Here is a 20000-nt window from a genome sequence, read left to right as displayed (position 1 = left end):
TTATTAGAACTTCATACTGGATATTAATGGTATTAGAAATTCATACTGGAAATTAATTGTATTAGAGCTTCATACTGGATATTAATGTTATTAGAGCTTCATACTGGATATTAATGTTATTAGAGCTTCATACTGGATATTAATGCTATTAGAGCTTCATACTGGAAATTAATGCTATTAGAGCTTCATACTGGAAATTAATGCTATTAGAGCTTCATACTGGATATTAATGCTATTAGAGCTTCATACTGGAAATGAATGATATTAGAGCTTCATACTGGATATTAATGCTATTAGAACTTCATACTGGATATTAATGTTATTAGAGCTTCATACTGGACATTAATGCTATTAGAGCTTCATACTGGAAATTAATGATATTAGAGCTTCATACTGGATATTAATGCTATTAGAACTTCATACTGGATATTAATGTTATTAGAGCTTCATACTGGATATTAATGGTATTAGAAATTCATACTGGAAATTAATTATATTAGAGCTTCATACTGGATATTAATGGTATTAGAGCTTCATACTGGATATTAATGGTATTAGAGCTTCATACTGGATATTAATGGTATTAGAGCTTCATACTGGATATTAATGCTATTAGAGCTTCATACTGGATATTAATGGTATTAGAGCTTCATACTGGATATTAATGCTATTAGAGCTTCATACTGGATATTAATGCTATTAGAGCTTCATACTGGAAATGAATGCTATTAGAGCTTCATACTGGATATTAATGCTATTAGAACTTCATACTGGATATTAATGTTATTAGAGCTTCATACTGGATATTAATGATATTAGAGCTTCATACTGGATATTAATGATATTAGAGCGTCATACTGGATATTAATGTTATTAAAGCTTCATACTGGATATTAATGTTATTAGAACTTCATACTGGATATTAATGGTATTAGAAATTCATACTGGAAATTAATGCTATTAGAGCTTCATACTGGATATTAATGCTATTAGAGCTTCATACTGGAAATGAATGATATTAGAGCTTCATACTGGATATTAATGCTATTAGAACTTCATACTGGATATTAATGTTATTAGAGCTTCATACTGGATATTAATGCTATTAGAGCTTCATACTGGAAATTAATGATATTAGAGCTTCATACTGGATATTAATGCTATTAGAACTTCATACTGGATATTAATGTTATTAGAGCTTCATACTGGATATTAATGTTATTAGAGCTTCATACTGGAAATTAATGATATTAGAGCGTCATACTGGATATTAATGCTATTAGAACTTCATACTGGATATTAATGCTATTAGAGCTTCATACTGGATATTAATGTAATTAGAGCTTCATACTGGATATTAATGTTATTAGAACTTCATACTGGATATTAATGTAATTAGAGCTTCATACTGGATATTAATGAAATTAGAACTTCATACTGGATATTAATGTTATTAGAGCTTCATACTGGATATTAATGCTATTAGAGCTTCATACTGGATATTAATGCTATTAGAGCTTCATACTGGATATTAATGATATTAGAGCTTCATACTGGATATTAATGTTATTAGAACTTCATACTGGATATTAATGTAATTAGAGCTTCATACTGGATATTAATGAAATTAGAACTTCATACTGGATATTAATGTTATTAGAGCTTCATACTGGATATTAATGCTATTAGAGCTTCATACTGGATATTAATGCTATTAGAGCTTCATACTGGATATTAATGTTATTAGAGCTTCATACTGGATATTAATGTTATTAGAACCCACCTGTGTGAGCAAGACGAACTGAGCAAACTGCCAGGGTAACATAAACACCACATTAGACACACACAGAGCCAGCACTGCGTTACGGCTCGGCTTACGGCTCCTGCATAGACAGAACATCATCAGGGAGAAACAGGAGAACCAATCAGAAACAAGAAAACTACTGACGTTAGTGACCTTTTTAAAAAAATCTTTTATATTGATTTTATTGCAACATTATAAAACTGATAAGTCAAGCTAAGTTACCTGAGGATGTAGGTGAGGAGGAGCATCTGCAGAACAAGGAACGGGTAGGAGAAACTCTCTCTGAGGGGTGGAGTCCACATCACCCTCGTACTCTGAGAACACAGCCCACAGTCAGTAACACAGAGCCAACAACCCACCCGCAGCCAAAACGCTGGTTTTCTAAATCATCTAACAAGCAATGGAAGCTTATTATCCACCGATTAGCAACAGAGCTACGAGGGTGACGTAGCTTCCAAGCAACGGAAGCTTAAAATGCAAAAGGAGCTCCAAGGCAAAGGTAGTATAGACGTCTGTTGATTGTTTACTGCAACAGTTAGCACCACAGCTAAGAGGCTAAAGTACCTAAGAAGTAACTGAAGCTTATAACCCACCAATTAGCGCTGGAGCTACAAGGCTAATGTTCTGTAGTCTTGGGTGGTTAGTTAGTAAATTAGCATTTTCACCAAACTATCGCCTTAATGAGTCCTGTATGTAGCAGGTGGGTGTGTCCTTACCTCTCCATGATTAAAAAAGAAACAGGACACTGTGACCACCCCACCGACCCGACTGCCACTGCAACCAGAATCAGAACACAGGCGGGCCGTTAATAAAACTGAATTACTGACAGAGTACTAAAGACCCACCCCTCACTAATCACCCCCACCCATCACCCCCACTAATCACCCCTCACTAATCACCCCCCACTAATAGAGTACTAAAGACCCACTCCTCACTAATCACCCCCGCTAATCACCCCCCACTAATAGAGTACTAAAGACCCACTCCTCACTAATCACCCCCTACTAACAGAGTACTAAAGACCCACCCCTCACTAATTACCCCCACTAATTACCCTATTAATTACCCATCACTTATCACCCCTCACTAATCACCCCCCACTAATCACCCCCCGCTAATCACCCCCTACTGACAGAGTACTAAAGACCCACCCCTTACTTATCACCCCCACTAATCACCCCTCACTAATCACCCCCACTAACAGAGTACTAAAGACCCACCCCTCACTAATCACCCCCCGATAATCACCCACACTCATCACCCCCGGCCTTTACCTGAGATATGTCCCATAAAGGTAGAACAGGCTCATCATGACCCCGTTCAGGAGGAACACGAACGTCACATAGAAATAGGCAGGATCCCCCATTCCTGAGACAGAGCAGCACACACACCTTTAACAGCACGGCTGAGCAGAGGCAGAGCGACAGCAGTGAGACGGGAGCGGAGAACCGAGCGGCGCTTCTGTTTAGAACCTCACACTTTCAGAGCAGACGTGTTTCCACACCTGAAGTGAAAGTGAGCTTTAATTTAGTGGGAGTTTAACTGAGCTTCAGCCCTTTCTCACACTCGCTGCGGCGCCACGCCCAGCTCTGAATAGCAGCAGCGCTACCGAGCTTCAGCCTGCAGCGTTTACCACACAGAGAGCCGGCTGGTCCTCACCCCCCCTTCAGCACAGCTAACAGCAGGACTCTGACCCGGCACTAAGGGGTCCGACATGGCACTGAAGGTTCTTATTTGGCAATGAGAGGTCTGACCCGGCACTGAGGGCTCTAACTCTGACCTGGCACTGAGACACTCAGCCAGACACTCAGCCAGACACTCAGCCAGACACTCGCCGATCTCACACTCAGCCGCACCGTACGTCACCCTCCTGTTAGGCTCTACTGTGAGGAGCAGTATTATTGACCCGCTGTGTGATTAAACAATCAATAGTTAAACAGGATATTTTTCTCCATAAACATTTCCTTTAGCTTCATTAATATTAATATAATCCATATTTGAGCTTTTAACTGGATCAATAAAAATATTGTGTGAAAACTATTATGTACTATTATAACACTTTTAATTATGTAAATAAACAACATTTCAGTCTAATTTTTATCATTTACGGTTCCGGTTCCTCCAGCGTTCCTCAGCTCTGGAGAAGGTTCTGTTTGGGTTTATAGACTACAGGACGTCCCACCATCTCCTAAACCACATCCATCTACCAGCTAATGAAGATCTGGAGGAGCTCTGAGAGACTCGCTGAGAGAGGAGCGGGTTTGGGGGCGTGTCTCCAGAGATGAGACTGGTGACAGTCTGAGTCCACTGTCTGTCTGTGTGTCTGTTGGCTAGACTGGGACTCAGAGATCTGATCTGCTTCTGTAAAATGTGACCATATTCTTTAGGACCATGCAAAGGAACCTGTTTTACACCTCTAAGCTCTCCTGGGTGTGTTTTAGTGGTCAGTAATACCTTCACAGCTGTCCACCGGATCCAGACCCTCCCCCCTGTTGATTGACCAACACATCTTGGTGGGGATCTTGAGGAAGCCCATTACAGTGGAGTACACACGGTACCAGCTGGCCAGGACCACCTGCAGAGAGACGGATAAGAGGGGGAAAGCTGGACACTCAGAGAACACAGGAACTATATGGACAGAAGTATTGGGACACTTGCTTGTTTATTGTTTTTTCTAAAAAGCAAGGATATTTAAAATAGTTTCTCCTGCTTTTGTTGGAGGATCTGTTTCTACTGGAGAACTGAATCTAAATCTCTGTCTTTCCATCTGTACATCTATCTATATATGTCTATCTATTTCTCTCTCTATCTCTCTCTACATATATACATACCTATCTACTTATCTACCTATCTATCTACCAATCCAGCTATCTATCTAGATATATACTATCTGTCTGTATATCTGTCTACCCATCTATATATATATATATATATATATATATATATATATATATATATATATATATATATATATATAAATTAATAATAACGACCCGCTTAAAAGCTTTCAAAGATTAAAACTTAACTTCAGAAGGACTTTGTTTAAACTCACAGCTGGGCTCTACAGTGACCAAATCACAGCCATGATCTAATTCCCCACACCCACACCCACACCCACCACCTCCAGTGTTCCAGTAATTAAATATTCATTACAGTGCACTTTAACAAGAATACACAGCTGCTGCTGTAAATAAATTATTGATTTTATTTCTGCAAATTTGAGGTAAATATGATGATCCTGCTGGGCTGGGTAATCTAATGTGAACGGGCGTAAACCCTTTATCTTACCTCTGGGTACAGGTTGAACCTCTTGAGGGTGTTTATGATCAGGGGATACTCCGTCAGCCTGTCGTTCATGATGAGATGGAGCCCGTTCAGGAAGGTGGGAGCCTCGATAATGGTTTTAAAGTAGGAGTAATAAAGCCCCTAAAATCACAGTAAACACTTTATATACTGCTCACTTTATATACTGCTTATAACACACATTATATAACATATACACACACACACATTGTACATTAGTGTGTGTAGTTTGCTTATATTAATGTGTATATATTGCATATATTAATGTATATATATTGGAGTTATTAATGTGTATATGTTGTGTATATATTGCGTATATTAATGTGTATATATTGCGTATATTAATGTGTATATGTTGTGTATATATTGCGTATATTAATGTGTATATTGGGGTTATTAATGTGTATATGTTGTGTACATATTGTGTATATTAATGTGTATATATTGCGTATATTAATGTGTATATTAGGATTATTAATGTGTATATGTTGTGTATATATTGCATATATTAATGTGTATATGTTGTCTACATATTGCGTATATTAATGTGTATATTGGGGTTATTAATGTGTATATGTTGTGTACATATTGCGTATATTAATGTGTATATATTGCGTATATTAATGTGTATATTGGGGTTATTAATGTGTATATGTTGTCTACATATTGCGTATATTAATGTGTATATATTGCATATATTAATGTGTATATTGGGGTTATTAATGTGTATATGTTGTCTACATATTGCGTATATTAATGTGTATATATTGCATATATTAATGTGTATATTGGGGTTATTAATGTGTATATGTTGTCTACATATTGCGTATATTAATGTGTATATATTGCATATATTAATGTGTATATTGGGGTTATTAATGTGTATATGTTGTCTACATATTGCGTATATTAATGTGTATATATTGCGTATATTAATGTGTATATTGGGGTTATTGATGTGTATATGTTGTGTATATATTGCGTATATTAATGTGTATATTGGGGTTAGTAATGTGTATATGTTGTCTACATATTGCGTATATTAATGTGTATATTGGGGTTATTAATGTGTATATGTTGTCTACATATTGCGTATATTAATGTGTATATATTGCGTATATTGATTCCACTAGACTGAAAATCACTAATCTCCCAGCATGCCACTTTCTAAACCACTTTAACAGAAACGTCAGGATCCAAAATCCCGCGGTTTGGGCGGTAAATAACGTGAACACCCTTTTGTTTACTTCTGCTTTTCAGTCGCCAAGCAGGAGCGAGTACATTCAGCATTACTGTAAGTGCCCAGAGCGGAGTGTGAGGCTCAGCTGAGCGATCTCTGTATCCAGTAAGAGGCAGCAGTATTAGTGTATTCATCTGTTTTTATGAGGATGATCAAATAAACCAATAACCCTGATTTTACACTGTTTGTGTGCTGCTGAGGTCATTATCTGATCATTAATAACTTAATTAAGTTTGTATTTATATGCAAACATTTGTCCCAATCCTAAACATAATAAACAGTAATAATGAAGTGGACGGTCAGTGGCTTCCTTCAGACAGTTTAAATGGGAGATGAACACAATCTGAGCCTGGGCTATTTGGGGGCTTATTTGGGGGGGTTATTTGGAGGGTAATGGGGGGGGGGGGTTTGGGGGATAAGGCTGTGCAGCATCAGAAAGGGATCGGCTGAATAATCTCCTCAGTGAACGCCTGAGTGTGTCTTAAAGGACAATGAGAGAAAGAAACGAGGCGTACCATCTCAGTCCTGAAGGCCATTTCCTTCTCCAAGCCGGACATGTGGGAGAAATGTCTGTCGTTCTCAAACAGATGAAACAGATGGTACCTAAAAAACACACGTTCATATTTATTCACATTCAATTTATTATTCATTTATCATCATTCTTATATAAACAAATGCAATATGCCACATTAGATTTCCCCAGCTGCTGTATATAGTTTATATTAATCATATTTGATATTGTATATTCTTCCCAGCTGCTGTTTTTTCTCTTTTTTACATTTTTTAGCTGCTATATATTTTATCAAATGTAATATTTTAATTCAGCTGATATATGCATTGTATATTTAATCATTTTTGATATTGTATACTTTTATATTACATTGTATTTATTTGTATTATTGTATTTTATTCAGTTGCTCTATACATTTCAAACATATTTTGCTGCTATATATATTTTTATTTTATTTAATATTTTTTACTTAGCTGCTTTAAACATTTATATTTAATTCAGTCGCTATATAGATTTTACAATTTTAAGCTGTTATAGATTTTTATAAGAGATAAGATAATCCTTTATTAGTCCCACAGTGTCTCAGCAGCAAAGGGATAGCAAGACACTCAGATGCAAAAACTTAGATAAATTACCAATATATACACACATAACATAAAGAATAGAAGTTATAAAAAACACTGACAATATTATTTACAGATTATTATATTATTAGATTTTTATTTTACATTTTTTAGCTGTTATATATTTTTCTATTTGATGATTTTTTTATTTTCACTTAGCTGCTATATACATTTATTTTTTTGTAGCAGCTATAGATTAAGTTAACTGATTTTACTTGCTGCTATAAATATTATTATATTTTATTAAATAATATTCAGCTGCTGAACTCATTTTACACTAAAACCTAGATGAAAGTATTGCTGTATGCTTTGCGTGGATCACCATTAGGATTGCGACTCATTTCTGAAGTATAATCCTGTGCAATATCAATACAGGACTACAGCTGTCTATAATAAATAGAGTTTTCATCTCACCAGTGGAACGATCCTGCGAGGGCAGCTGTGGGCAGAGAGGAGGAGGAGAAGGGGTTAGAGCAGGGGTTAGAGCAGGGGTTAGAGCAGTCAGAGCAGGACGCCCATCCTCTGCTGCAGGACAGGAGGGCAGCTCTGGAGCCTGAGCCCTCCGGCTGCTGTGAGGGCCAGAGGAGTGAGCTCACTCTGCAGCCACTGAACTGTACAGCATCTGCACACTGCATCCAATGAGCATCTCTCACATCCAGATGTGCATGCTGATGTGCTGTGTTTCCCATCCAAATTAAAAGCCTCGGTTTTAGGACAATAAATAAAAATTAACAAATAAATTAAACTCTAAAAATGCAAACAACAAGCAGACAAATAAATCAAAATAAAGTAACAGTAAAACAGATCAAATAAAGCTAAATAAAAATAACAGAAGGGTTCAAACGAACTTTTTTTTTCTTAAAAATGGAAAAAACATCAAATTAAAAGTTTCTCTTCGTGGCTCAGGTATATAATCAACACCGAGCCCAGCTGAAATCTGAGAAAATTAAAAGGCTGATCTCACCGAGAGTTAGAACAGTCAGCAGCCTAATGAAGGCAGACGGACCCAGGCCGAGTCGGTTCCGCAGGAGCGCGGTGAAGCTCCCAGCTCTGCCCGGGTTCTGGCTCCCCTGTGGCGGCGCTCTGTTATCCCTAGCCCGCCTGCCTCTGCCCGGAGCCGCGGGGCTGCGCTCCCTCTCCCCCGCCTGCTGCTCCTTCACGACCTGCTTCTTTGTCTTGGCTGCCATGTCTCCTGGCCCCGGGAGTGGAGTAGGAGGCGTGTGTGCTGATCAGCAGCGGGTCTGAGCTCAGTTGGCTCCGCACGGGCTGCAGCTGCTGCTCGCAGTGAACCGCCGCGGCTCCGTTAGCTTTAGCCTCGCCCCTACGCGCAGCTGAAGGAGTAGCGTTAGCGTTAGCGTTAGCGTTAGCATTAGCATTAGCATCGCCACGCAAGCGCTACCTGCTGGACGCAGCGCGAGCGGAAGCGTTGGTAACCGTGGCAACGGGGCTCAGGCCGCACGCGCGGGTGACTGAAACGCAGGATTATTTAGATCAAAGTGATTTGATCAAACATTTCTGTAGATGCGCAACATGTCTGTGATGGTTTGATTGATCCCAGCCACGGAAATAATACGTTTCTGCTGCTCCTGAGAAAGGTCATAGATCGATATGTTGATTTTTAAATACCAATACGGATACTAATCACCACTATCAATCAATTCTAATCGATATTATTCAGGTTATTATCAGCAAACTGTTCAATCAGCCAATCAAACAAGAGCAATTTAAATATCTATACACAGCTAATAGAACAAGTGCTGTCCTAGAGATTAGAGCTCCAGACCATTGATGACAGGGTTAGGGTTGAGTTAGGTTAGGGATAGGTTAAGTTAGGGTTGAGTTGGGTTAGGGATAGGTTAAGATAGGGTTAGGGTTGAGTTAGGTTAGGGATAGGTTAAGTTAGGGTTGGATGAGGTTAGGGATAGGTTAAGATAGGGTTAGGGTTGAGTTAGGTTAGGGATAGGTTAAGATAGGGTTAGGGTTGAGTTAGGTTAGGGATAGGTTAAGTTAGGGTTGGATGAGGTTAGGGATAGGTTAAGATAGGGTTAGGGTTGAGTTAGGTTAGGGATAGGTTAAGATAGGGTTAGGGTTGAGTTAGGTTAGGGATAGGTTAAGTTAGGGTTGAGTTAGGGTAGAGATAGGTTAAGATAGGGTTGAGTTAGGTTAGGGATAGGTTAAGATAGGGTTGGGTTAGGAATAGGTTAAGATAGGGTTGAGTTAGGTTAGGGATAGGTTAAGTTAGGGTTGAGTTAGGTTAGGGATAGGTTAAGTTAGGGTTGAGTTAGGTTAGGGATAGGTTAAGATAGGGTTAGGGTTGAGTTAGGTTAGGGATAGGTTAAGATAGGGTTAGGGTTGAGTTAGGTTAAGATAGGGTTAGGGTTGAGTTAGGTTAGGGATAGGTTAAGATAGGGTTAGGGTTGAGTGAGGCTAGGAATAGGTTAAGTTAGGGTTGAGTTAGGTTAGGGATAGGTTAAGATAGGGTTAGGGTTGAGTTAGGTTAGGGATAGATTAAGATAGGGTTAGGGTTGAGTTAGGTTAGGAATAGGTTAAGTTAGGGATAGGTTAAGATAGGGTTAGGGTTGAGTTAGGTTAGGAATAGGTTAAGTTAGGGTTGAATTAGGTTAGGAATAGGTTAAGTTAGGGTTGAGTTAGGTTAGGGATAGGTTAAGTTAGGGTTGAGTTAGGTTAGGGATAGGTTAAGATAGGGTTGAGTTAGGTTAGGGATATGTTAAGATAGGGTTAGGGTTGAGTTAGGTTAGGGATAGGTTAAGTTAGGGTTGAGTTAGGTTAGGGATAGGTTAAGTTAGGGTTGAGTTAGGTTAGGGATATGTTAAGATAGGGTTAGGGTTGAGTTAGGTTAGGGATATGTTAACTTAGGGTTGAGTTAGGTTAGGGATAGGTTCAGATAGGGTTAGGGTTGAGTTAGGTTAGGAATAGGTTAAGATAGGGTTGAGTTAGGTTAGGGATAGGTTAAGATAGGGTTAGGGTTGAGTTAGGTTAGGGATAGGTTAAGATAGGGTTAGGGTTGAGTTAGGTTAGGAATAGGTTAAGATAGGGTTGAGTTAGGTTAGGGATAGGTTAAGATAGGGTTAGGGTTGAGTTAGGTTAGGAATAGGTTATGTTAGGGTTGAGTTAGGTTAGGGATAGGTTAAGATACGGTTAGGGTTGAGTTAGGTTAGGGATAGGTTAAGTTATGGTTGAGTTAAATTAGGGATATGTTAAGTTAGGGTTAGGGTTGAGTGAGGTTAGGGATAGGTTAAGTTAGGGTTAGGGTTGAGTGAGGTTAGGAATAGGTTGAGTTGGGTTTGGGATAAGGTTAGGTTAGGTTTGGTTGGGTTGGGTTGGGTTGGGTTGGTTGGGTTGGGGTTAAGGTTGGGTTAGGTTAGGTTGGGTTGGGTTAGGTTAGGTTAGGTTAGGTTGGGTTGGGTTGGTTAAGGTTAAGGTTTAAGTTAAGGTAATATTGTTTTTTCCCATAATTACAAGATGTTTTATGTTATAATTGCAACAGAAGTAAAAATGTTACAACATATGATCTCATCCACATTCTTTGTAATATCATGTCAAAAATAATGGCACTTCTTTTTAAAGACATATTATAAAAGCAAGATACTGTCTTGTAATTACAAGATGTTCTTTGTCATAATTATAACATCTTTGTTTTACGATACAACATATTTTATAATGCTAAGTTTTTAAATGCTGACGAAGAATATCTTCTTTTAAATTTAGCTTGGCAACAAGACACCTCTGTAAGATAAAAGTTAAATCAGCCAGCCACAAAAGCGTCTGTGTCCTGCAGGCATATTAAAAAACAAAAGCAAATATAGCTCAGTAATCAATGTAGCTCATTAGATATTAATCACAGCATTATAAACAAAACAATAATAAATAAAAAACTAAATACTTCAGTTCTTCGTCTCGCCAGTTGAGCTTCACATAAGCTTCACACAGAAACACCATAACTAAAAAACTATTCCAGTTATTTGTAAATTATTTCTAATATTTCCACTCTTTCTGTCGTGGCCAGTGACGTCACGATGTGGCATTGCTTATACATGTCAATGATAACAACGATAATAATACAGTATTTATTATTACGTTATTAATAGATTAGCAGACGGAAATAATAACATTTAAGATAATAATATTTATGATAATAATATTTATGATAATAAATATAGTAACGAAATACATATAAAAACTGTGAGACGCAGTAGAAGTATAATGCTACCAGTCTACCAGTGACATCCAAAATATTAGTTTGCGATTCATAGATGAACGTCATGGCAAAACTAATCGATTTTATCATTTAAAAGGTTAAAATATTATTTGTATTAGTTTATTATTTATATTTATACACTACTTCCGGTGTCGTGTTCGCTTCCGTTTTATAGGTGAAGCAGCGCCTGGGTGGAGAAGCTGGGTGTAAACACAGCACTCTGCTACAAAACGACCATTAAAGGCTGAATTTGTTAAGTTATTTCTTAGAAATGATTTAAATGGTGAAATCTAGGCTCGTTTTAGTGGCCTGAGGTGTTTATTTCGACCCTGTTAGCTAGCTAGCTCTTTAGCTTTAGCGCTGGTAGCTAGATGACTGCAGTTACCTGGTGATTATTATGGTTTTAAATGTTTAAAGAGGAGAAATAATGAAAGTTGACCCATTTTATTACATGTTACTTCACTGTTGTTTAGTTTGTGCCTCTTGGATATGCATGTTTTTGTGAAATATCTGAGCACGACGCTTAAGTTTCCTTGTTTTCGGAATTATTCCGTTCCACCTTAAATGCTGCATTAGTGCCAGTCTGGCAGCCCAGGCTCCGGACTGCAGCTGCTGCGCAATTTAAGGTGGAACGGAATAATTCCGAAAACAAGCCCACCACAACCTCGTAATTTGAGCTGTACTTCTGTGTTGTTGCTTTTATAACAATCAGAACCTAAACAGTGATGGATCTGCGTCCACTGTGCACAACATATCAGCCATTTACGTTAGTTTAAGGTTAGAATAATGCTGTTTATGTGATCTGTAACTGATGTCCCCTGCACAATAGTAAGTAGTCCATTGACAGAACCCAAACACAGAACTGTCAGAATCATCTAAATCATTGTTGTCCTCATCGCTGTTTGTCTCCGACAGGCTGAAAAGAGGCGCTTTTGTGCCACGGTCATCACAATGGAAGAATCCCGTAATGTTGGACACTGAGACCGAACCAGAAGCTACTGCTGCCCACCGCAGACCCTAAAGGGATGCCTTTATTCCCGCTTTCATGAGCCCAGTTTCAGAAAGGCAGGTTTCCCTTCGCGTGCAGGGCGGCCTGTGCTGAGGCTCGGGACGCTCCACAGCAGCTTTGCTCCATTATAATGAAAGATGGACCAGGATGCAGCCGACAGTCCGGTCACCCTCATTATCCGGGCTCCGAACCAGAAATATGAAGACCAGACCATCAGCTGCTTCCTGGACTGGACCGTCGAGAAGCTGAAGAAGCACATCTCCGACGTGTACCCCAGTAAACCGGTGAGTCGGGTACCTCCAGGTCTTCCACTGCATTATTTATGAAGATTGTGGGTTTGGTGTTCTCTGTTTACAGTGGAGGTGAAGGGAAGCAGACGTCTAAAGCTCTAATAAAAGCTCCTCACAGAAAGTTCTTCACCTAATGGTGATGAAGACGCTGCCTGATGCCTGAGACACGGTTCTACCAGAGTTCTGAGAAGAGTTCGGCTCTAGAACCTGCTTTTAGAACCAGATCATTAAAATGGTGGAGGGATACATGCTGCAGGGTGTAGTGCAGCTACAGAAAGTAGTCCCTAAAGAGAACTGCATTAGCTGAGATTCTCTATTCTTCACTGTTTTACCATCATCATCATCATCATCATCATTCCATATAAAACTCAGAAGACAGTTCTGACTCTCTAGACCCAGTTTCACACCAAACTTACTGTGTATTACTTATTAATATTCAAAAAAATAATATTAAAACAATATTAATTTGTAATATTTAGATTTTTTAAATCAGAATTCCCCTTTGAAGTGTGAGACATACTTCACTTCACCTGGTTCCATGGTGTTTCTGGTCTGGTTCCATGGCTAGTGCGCCCCCTAGAGGTTGAGAATTCAGTTCCACTGCATCTATAACTCTGCGTCTCCTGATTATGCAGTATAGTAATAAGCGACGACCTTCCTGAATGTCCTGCTGGTCACAACAGCAATGTTTGAGCCAGAAAAGCCTCTGATTGGCTCCTTTCTACCCCGCCCACTTGCAACTACGCTCCATTTCTGTGCATTTCTTTTCAACCCCCTAATGTGCATTTCTCAGAAGGGCTGAGCGACGGAGACCCAGGCCATCAGTCCGGCTCTAAATAGCTGTAGTTATTTGTAGCAGGTCAGATAGTGTGAGTGTGTGTTCTGTGTTGTAGATGTCTAAAGAGCAGAGGCTGGTTTACTCCGGGCGTCTCCTGCAGGACCACCAGCAGCTCCGGGATGTTCTGAGAACGGTACGAAGGCGTGACACAGAGACGGTCAGTGTTACAGTAGACTGGGACTGTCACTGATTATTATATTAGTAATGCAGTTATTATTTATCATATTAATCAAGTAATCAGAGATTTTAAAAGGCAGAGCGATAAAGATCAATGACTGTAGAAAACATGGACAGCACGGCGCCTCTCAAAGGTGAAGCAGATTCTGCCTGCCGTCAGCAGCCGAAACCCAGGAAAACACATCTGGCCTTGTTCTTGGGTGAGTAGGTGGCTCTGTCGCTGTCCCCACCTCACTTCAGTGTGATGCTGGCCGGCACGGGCGTCTGTTAGCCTGCACTTTCCACAGAGCGCTTTGGTTGGTTACCCAGTGATTTTGCATCGGCAGCAGTTCGGAAAGAACTCTAAACTGACTCTCCATCTCCAGAAGTGTCTCCAACCTCCAGCAGGTAGTTCTCCCTGTGCTGATCTTGACCCATTGGCCCCCAGAAATCAGTTTAACCCTTACTCTGCTCTATAGTAAGAAGGCGGGGCTACACTTAGAAATGTGGTGATTGACAGACAGCCTTGGCTGGAAGAGAGCGCTCGTCTGCAGCAGGACCTGTATGGCGTCCTCTCTGTTCAGTACATGGAGGAGCTGAGCTGTAGGGGAACTTACATGAGCTGCACTTTTACTGCTGGAGCACTGTTCCACTTACCGGACAGACTGGGAGTCCAGGGGGAAATCCGCTATTCTTCTGCACAGGAAGCTCAGTGAAGACGGTCTGGGAGAAGGGGGCGGGGCTACTTAATGAGTAGGTGAGTCTGGCTCCGCCTCTGGTCTCTATTGAGCAGGCACTGGTTGCAGATTTGACAACGTGGCGGACAGTCCTGGCCTCTTGGCTCCATGTTTTCTACAGTCAGTGATAAAAATGGACCTAACTGACCAGTGAGAACCCATATGGATTATTACCGTAGGAGAGCAGTAGGAGGTTAAATTAAGCATTATCATTGTGCAAACAGACATGATGTGATCCGACTCTTAGCATAATGACGGATTCGATTTGTGCTGTGCTCGATGTTGTCCATCGTGTGTACCTAACAAAGAGAGCCCATTAACGTAAAGGAGCCAGTGTGTCGACTCTGTATAAAAACAGTGGTTTTATTTATTTAATTTCATTTTTTATTTAGTTTTTATGTTTTATTAAGTTCTTTATATTTAAATTCTAATGTATGAATATTTTTAATAATTAAAACTAGGGATTCACCGATTCGATATTCAGATCGGATATTGGTCCTGAAATTAACAAAATTAGCTGGATCAGGTATCGTATAATTGGGCCGATCCACTGGGCCGATCCTTTCACTGTAATTTCTTGGTGTAGACTGCACCAGATGTTTACATGTTTGCAGTGTTTGATTACTGCTGGTATGTTTGGCCAAGTTACTTATTTATGCTCAGGTTCAGCTGCTAGATTTTATTTTGAATGAATGTTTACTCTAAATATTTAAAATAAGATTGATTACTGTTTGTGTGTTTGACAAATTAAAGCTACTTAGTTTTGGCTGATAGATTTGATTTATTTTTATATTTTAATTGTAATATTTTTGTTTTGAATTTAAATGCTGTGTCGAGGTCCTTCAAAATTGTTTATTATTATTATTTTGTGACAAATAAATAGCAATTTAGTTCATTGTGTTAAATTGTTATATTTTGTTTTACAAAGTTAGTACAGTCATTTTTAAGTCAATTCTGATACCATAAGTCTTTCTCCCACATGGTGAGATATATGGTTTAATAATTCTGCATCAGATCATGGTATCAGATTGGTGTCGGGTATTGACCGATATGCTAAGATATGTATCGTATTAGAACTGAAAAAGCGGGATCGGTGCATCCCTAATTAGAACTTTAAATTGATCTTTAAAAAAATTCAAAATAATAATAATATAATTTATAGCGGTTATTTCTGGGACAATATATCGTCCAAAATAAATAGTTATCCTGATGGGCCTCCAGAGTTCACAGAGTGGCTCAGAATGGGACAGAGTTAACCCTAAAAGGCAGAGGTCCTCAGTTCTGGAACTAGAATCCAGGTTCTGGTAGTCCACTGAATGAACCGGACTGGCCTCAGAGTGTAGAAGCTGGATTGAGGGTTGAATGTAAGCTCTATGCCACAAGCTCTAATTTGAAGACCTCTGGTGTAGTGAGTAGAGACTGAACTTTTACTGTTGGTTGAAAAGCTGTTAGCATTGACTGCCTTGTCGTCTTGGTCTCGCAGCAGGAGGAGTATCACATGGTACACTTGGTGTGTGCACCACGCAGCCCCTCCACTCCGTCTGCTGACAGCAGTGACCTCACCAGCCCCTCCGTGACCTCTGATCACAGTGCCACCGTGAGTCCACTACACCTTTACTTCCACCTACATTTACCTGTACTATGATGTCACGAGAACTGATACTGATTGACACGTCAATATCAGAATTCTGAATACGGTGGAACAGGAACTACCTAATCCATCATCAACACACGAGATTCTGATTTCTCTGGATCTGATAAGAGCAGCATAATAGGTCTACACATGTATCCGACATCAGACACAAACACTGTGTGTGCAGCAACCTCCAGTCATCTGATGGCTGAGACTACCTACAAGTAGTGCTGTGCTGCTTTTACTGTTACTGACATAAAATGATCACTAGATGGCGCTTCATGGTTATACACCAGTGCTGGATTTGATATTAGGTCAGAGCTCTTCTTGTTCTAATGAGGTTACCTGATTGTGTTTAATATCCAGGCTGGGTACCACTGTTGACATGGTGTGCCATGAAAATCTAATCAAATCTAATGTATTAGTATAGCTTTTAATAACTGGTGTTTTCACAAAGCAGCTTTACAGAATCAGTAATTAGTAAAAAGACAAGAAATCAACAACACAAGATAACATTAACACCTGAGACCTCCAGGGAGCAGCAAAAGACCACAGTACAGGAAAAACTCCCTCAGAGCTGGAGGAAGAAACCTGGGAGGAACCAAGGCTCACAAGGGGGACCCGACCCATCCTCCTCTGATCAGAACTATTTATGAATTATTGACAAAAGTCACCGAACCACCAAGACTGTTGTACTGCTCAGGTGTGCAACATAATCTTAATATGTCTATAATAATCATGGTGTATTATAAATTAATATAGTTATAGCAGTGATGGTCAGAGTAATGAGAGGAATGATAGTTAATAGGGGTAATATTAATAGTGGCAGATAGTTAAGAAGGCCATTAGGCAGGTAGCAGTTGCAGGAGGGTGGGCAGCTGGTCTAACGCAGGTAGATAGAACCCCAGCGGTCAATCTTCTAAAAGGTCAGTCTGTTTACTGGGAGAAGGTGAAGAGACAGAGTTAGTTCTGAGAGGATTTTATAGAGATCAGAGAATGTTGATCAGTATCAGAGTGTGTCTGACGACTCCGGCAGGTCTGACTATAACAGTCTAATTAAAAGGAGAGAGCCAGAAGGTAACACAGACACGGGAGCTCCCTGAAACACTAGCGTCCATCTGCTCCACGTCCACAAACCTGAGACATGGCACATAAAGTAACCAATCCAGCTGATTCTCAAAACCATAAATGCTCTCCACACCTTGTTGAAATAAGGCTGCTGCAGTTTGAAACGCTGTGGGTAGTTGTGGGAATGCCTTTCGAGAATCTGTCAACTACAGGCAGACCAGATTAGCCTATCTCTACAGGATGATGGGATGAACCTTTTGTCAGGAGGACACAGTTCAGATGGTGGCATGAAGGTACAACAGGTGGTACAGATTAGAATTCAGGTGACTGAGAGCATGAGTTGCTGGTGGGAGTCATATGATCACTCATAGTGTCTCCCAGAGGATTCTGGGAAATGGTGTACCAAACAGCCGAAGTCCTCGGCAGAGTCATGACAAGTTGATGTTAAAATACATTTATTATTTTTTTTAATGTATTTTATTTCATTTGTTTTCGTTATTAAACTTTATATCAAGAATCATAGAAAGGAGAACCAAGTCTGTCGTGGCAGATCTGTATAAGGGATGGGTTAGTGTAGGAATTAGATGTTTAAAACTAATTGCATTAAAATTTGTGGCATACATCTGTTTCTCCTTAGAATGCTGAGACTTTTGGCCCCTCCCCCTCAGTTACTGTGTCCTATCAGGATGTTCCTGGCCCCTCCATCACAGGAAGTTCAGATGGGCTGCGGCACCGAGGGGGTCCTACACATGCTCGTGGATTGACTCCTGACCCCACAGACGCAGTGCAGTGGTAAATGAATCAGAGCTGTCTAGTTAGCTTTCTGTTACTAGTTAATTAGTTATAGCTAACAATATCTGTCCTCCCTGTTAAGCATACACACGTGGACAAAATTGTTGGTACCCCACCGGTTAATGAAAAACCCACAATGGTCACAGAAATGACTTGAATCTGACAAAAGTAATAATAAATAAAAATGATATGAAAATTAACCAATGAAAATCAGACAGAAACCATGTCTTAACAGAATTATTAAAAAAATAAACTAATTAAACCTGGACAGAAAGCATGTTAAAAACAGTGTTGAAACAGGTGGTGTTTGTAGTGTGTGTGTGTGTGTGTGTGTGTGTGTGTGCATAAGTTTGTTTGTGGGTTTTTGTGTCTTAGGCCTCAGGGAATGCCGTTCTCCACACTGGCAGCTCCTTCTGCTGGACTCCCAGCACACCCTGTATACACACCTATGCAGATGCTGTGGTGGCAGCAGATGTACGCCCGCCAGTACTATATGCAATAGTAAGTCATTTACTGGGCCAGTTGTTCCTAAACTAGGACAGAACTGTCCAGAGAGAGGCGGGACATGGTTTGAGATGGGTGGTGCAGAGGGTTAGGGAAACAGACTGACCTAAATGGAGACAATCCTTCTATTAAGTTCATTAAACTCTTGTTATTCTATAATCCTGTAACACATTAGTTTAAGACACTGAAAGACTTTAAGTGTGTCTTTATCACACACTAATAACTGAGTCTAATTTCTAAACCTTCCTGTTCACTTCCTCTCCAGTCAAGCTGTGATGGCTGCTTCCCAGGCCCCCTCAGAGCCCCCGCCTCCGCCTCCTTCTAGTCCACACCCTACCCCGGTTCCAGCACCGCCCAACGAACCCGCAGCCCCTATGGGGCCAAACCCTGCCCCCAATCCCGTCCCAGAGGAGCAGCCAGCTAATCAGAACCTGCAGATGAACGCTCAGGGTGGGGCTATGCTGAACGAGGATGAGCTGAACCGTGATTGGCTGGACTGGCTGTACACAGTCTCGCGTGCTGCTATTCTGCTCAGCATCGTCTACTTCTACTCCTCCTTCAGCCGCTTTGTCATGGTGATCGGCGCCATGCTGCTCGTCTACCTGTGAGTTCAGTCAGAGCATCCCGGATCAGTACAGCTGAGAGACCATCCTTTACTTTCTGCTCGTTCTTCTTATTGAGTGTGTGTGTGTGTGTGTGTGTGTGTGTGTGTGTGTGTGTGTGTGTGTGTGTGTGTGCGCTAGGCACCAGGCTGGCTGGTTCCCATTCAGAGCGGAGCTGCAGAACCCAGTAGCAGCAGAAGGCCCGCAGGATGAAGCTGAGAGAAACAACGACATGCAGGAAATGGTAACACATGTACAGTATAGCGCCCCCTACTGTACTGTACTGCTACCCCAGAGGTCTCCTCAGGATCTTCACAGTGAACTCGTAGACTGATGAACAGTGTAGTTTATTTGTAGCCCTAATACAGTGTTTATGTACTTAGTACTGTTCTTAATACTGATTCTAGTCCTAATCTCTCTCTCCTGCAGGAGCGGATCATGGATGAAGGGATTGAGGATGACGATGGCGAGAGTGGGGAGGAAGGCCCTGAGGACACAGCTCTGGCCAGACCGGGCTTTCTGACGACCACATGGTCATTCATCAGCACTTTCTTCACCTCTTTAGTGCCCGAGGGTCCGCCTCGCGCCACCAACTAAACCAACAGACCAGATAAACAAACACACGAATGAACAGAAACGAATAGAAATCGTAACTCCAGCTGAAAGTCCGG

At 40.4% G+C, this 20000-nt stretch overlaps 2 protein-coding genes and 1 pseudogene across 4 annotated transcripts in view; 1 reads left to right on the top strand and 2 right to left on the bottom strand.

The window, feature by feature from the left end:
- Nucleotides 1-8891, bottom strand: part of dpy19l1l (dpy-19-like 1, like (H. sapiens)) — a 20158-nt gene extending 11267 nt beyond the window's left edge. The window contains exons 1-9 of the mRNA XM_072692571.1: nucleotides 8446-8891; nucleotides 7896-7920; nucleotides 6863-6950; nucleotides 5093-5230; nucleotides 4259-4379; nucleotides 3079-3172; nucleotides 2521-2578; nucleotides 2027-2118; nucleotides 1784-1883 (exon numbers count right to left, since the gene is read on the bottom strand). Of these exons, the coding sequence (XP_072548672.1) occupies nucleotides 1784-1883; nucleotides 2027-2118; nucleotides 2521-2578; nucleotides 3079-3172; nucleotides 4259-4379; nucleotides 5093-5230; nucleotides 6863-6950; nucleotides 7896-7920; nucleotides 8446-8668 (939 nt within the window). The 5' untranslated portion in view covers nucleotides 8669-8891. The remainder of the gene's footprint in view (nucleotides 1-1783; nucleotides 1884-2026; nucleotides 2119-2520; nucleotides 2579-3078; nucleotides 3173-4258; nucleotides 4380-5092; nucleotides 5231-6862; nucleotides 6951-7895; nucleotides 7921-8445) is intronic.
- A 2962-nt stretch (nucleotides 8892-11853) lies between these two features.
- herpud2 (HERPUD family member 2) overlaps nucleotides 11854-20000 on the top strand; it is an 8563-nt gene continuing 416 nt past the window's right edge. Inside the window, exons 1-9 of one of the 3 annotated variants that reach the window (XM_072692574.1) lie at nucleotides 11854-11952; nucleotides 12616-12993; nucleotides 13893-13994; nucleotides 16214-16327; nucleotides 18069-18223; nucleotides 18599-18724; nucleotides 18993-19331; nucleotides 19471-19573; nucleotides 19759-20000. The exon at nucleotides 19759-20000 is cut by the window's right edge and continues 416 nt beyond it. In XM_072692574.1, coding sequence (XP_072548675.1) covers nucleotides 12847-12993; nucleotides 13893-13994; nucleotides 16214-16327; nucleotides 18069-18223; nucleotides 18599-18724; nucleotides 18993-19331; nucleotides 19471-19573; nucleotides 19759-19926 — 1254 coding nt within the window. In that variant the 5' untranslated portion in view covers nucleotides 11854-11952; nucleotides 12616-12846 and the 3' untranslated portion in view covers nucleotides 19927-20000. Of the gene's footprint in view, nucleotides 12994-13892; nucleotides 13995-16213; nucleotides 16328-18068; nucleotides 18224-18598; nucleotides 18725-18992; nucleotides 19332-19470; nucleotides 19574-19758 lie in introns of all 3 variants that reach the window. The other 2 variants (XM_072692573.1, XM_072692575.1) reach the window with 2 other exon arrangements.
- The window catches only part of LOC140560168 (stonustoxin subunit beta-like), a 2210-nt pseudogene continuing 1886 nt past the window's right edge, over nucleotides 19677-20000 (bottom strand).

This window comes from Salminus brasiliensis, chromosome 1, assembly GCF_030463535.1.
Source record: "Salminus brasiliensis chromosome 1, fSalBra1.hap2, whole genome shotgun sequence".
Taxonomy (NCBI): domain Eukaryota; kingdom Metazoa; phylum Chordata; class Actinopteri; order Characiformes; family Bryconidae; genus Salminus; species Salminus brasiliensis.
The sequence above is the reverse complement of the archived record's forward strand: the minus strand, read 5'-3'. Positions and strand labels throughout refer to the sequence as shown.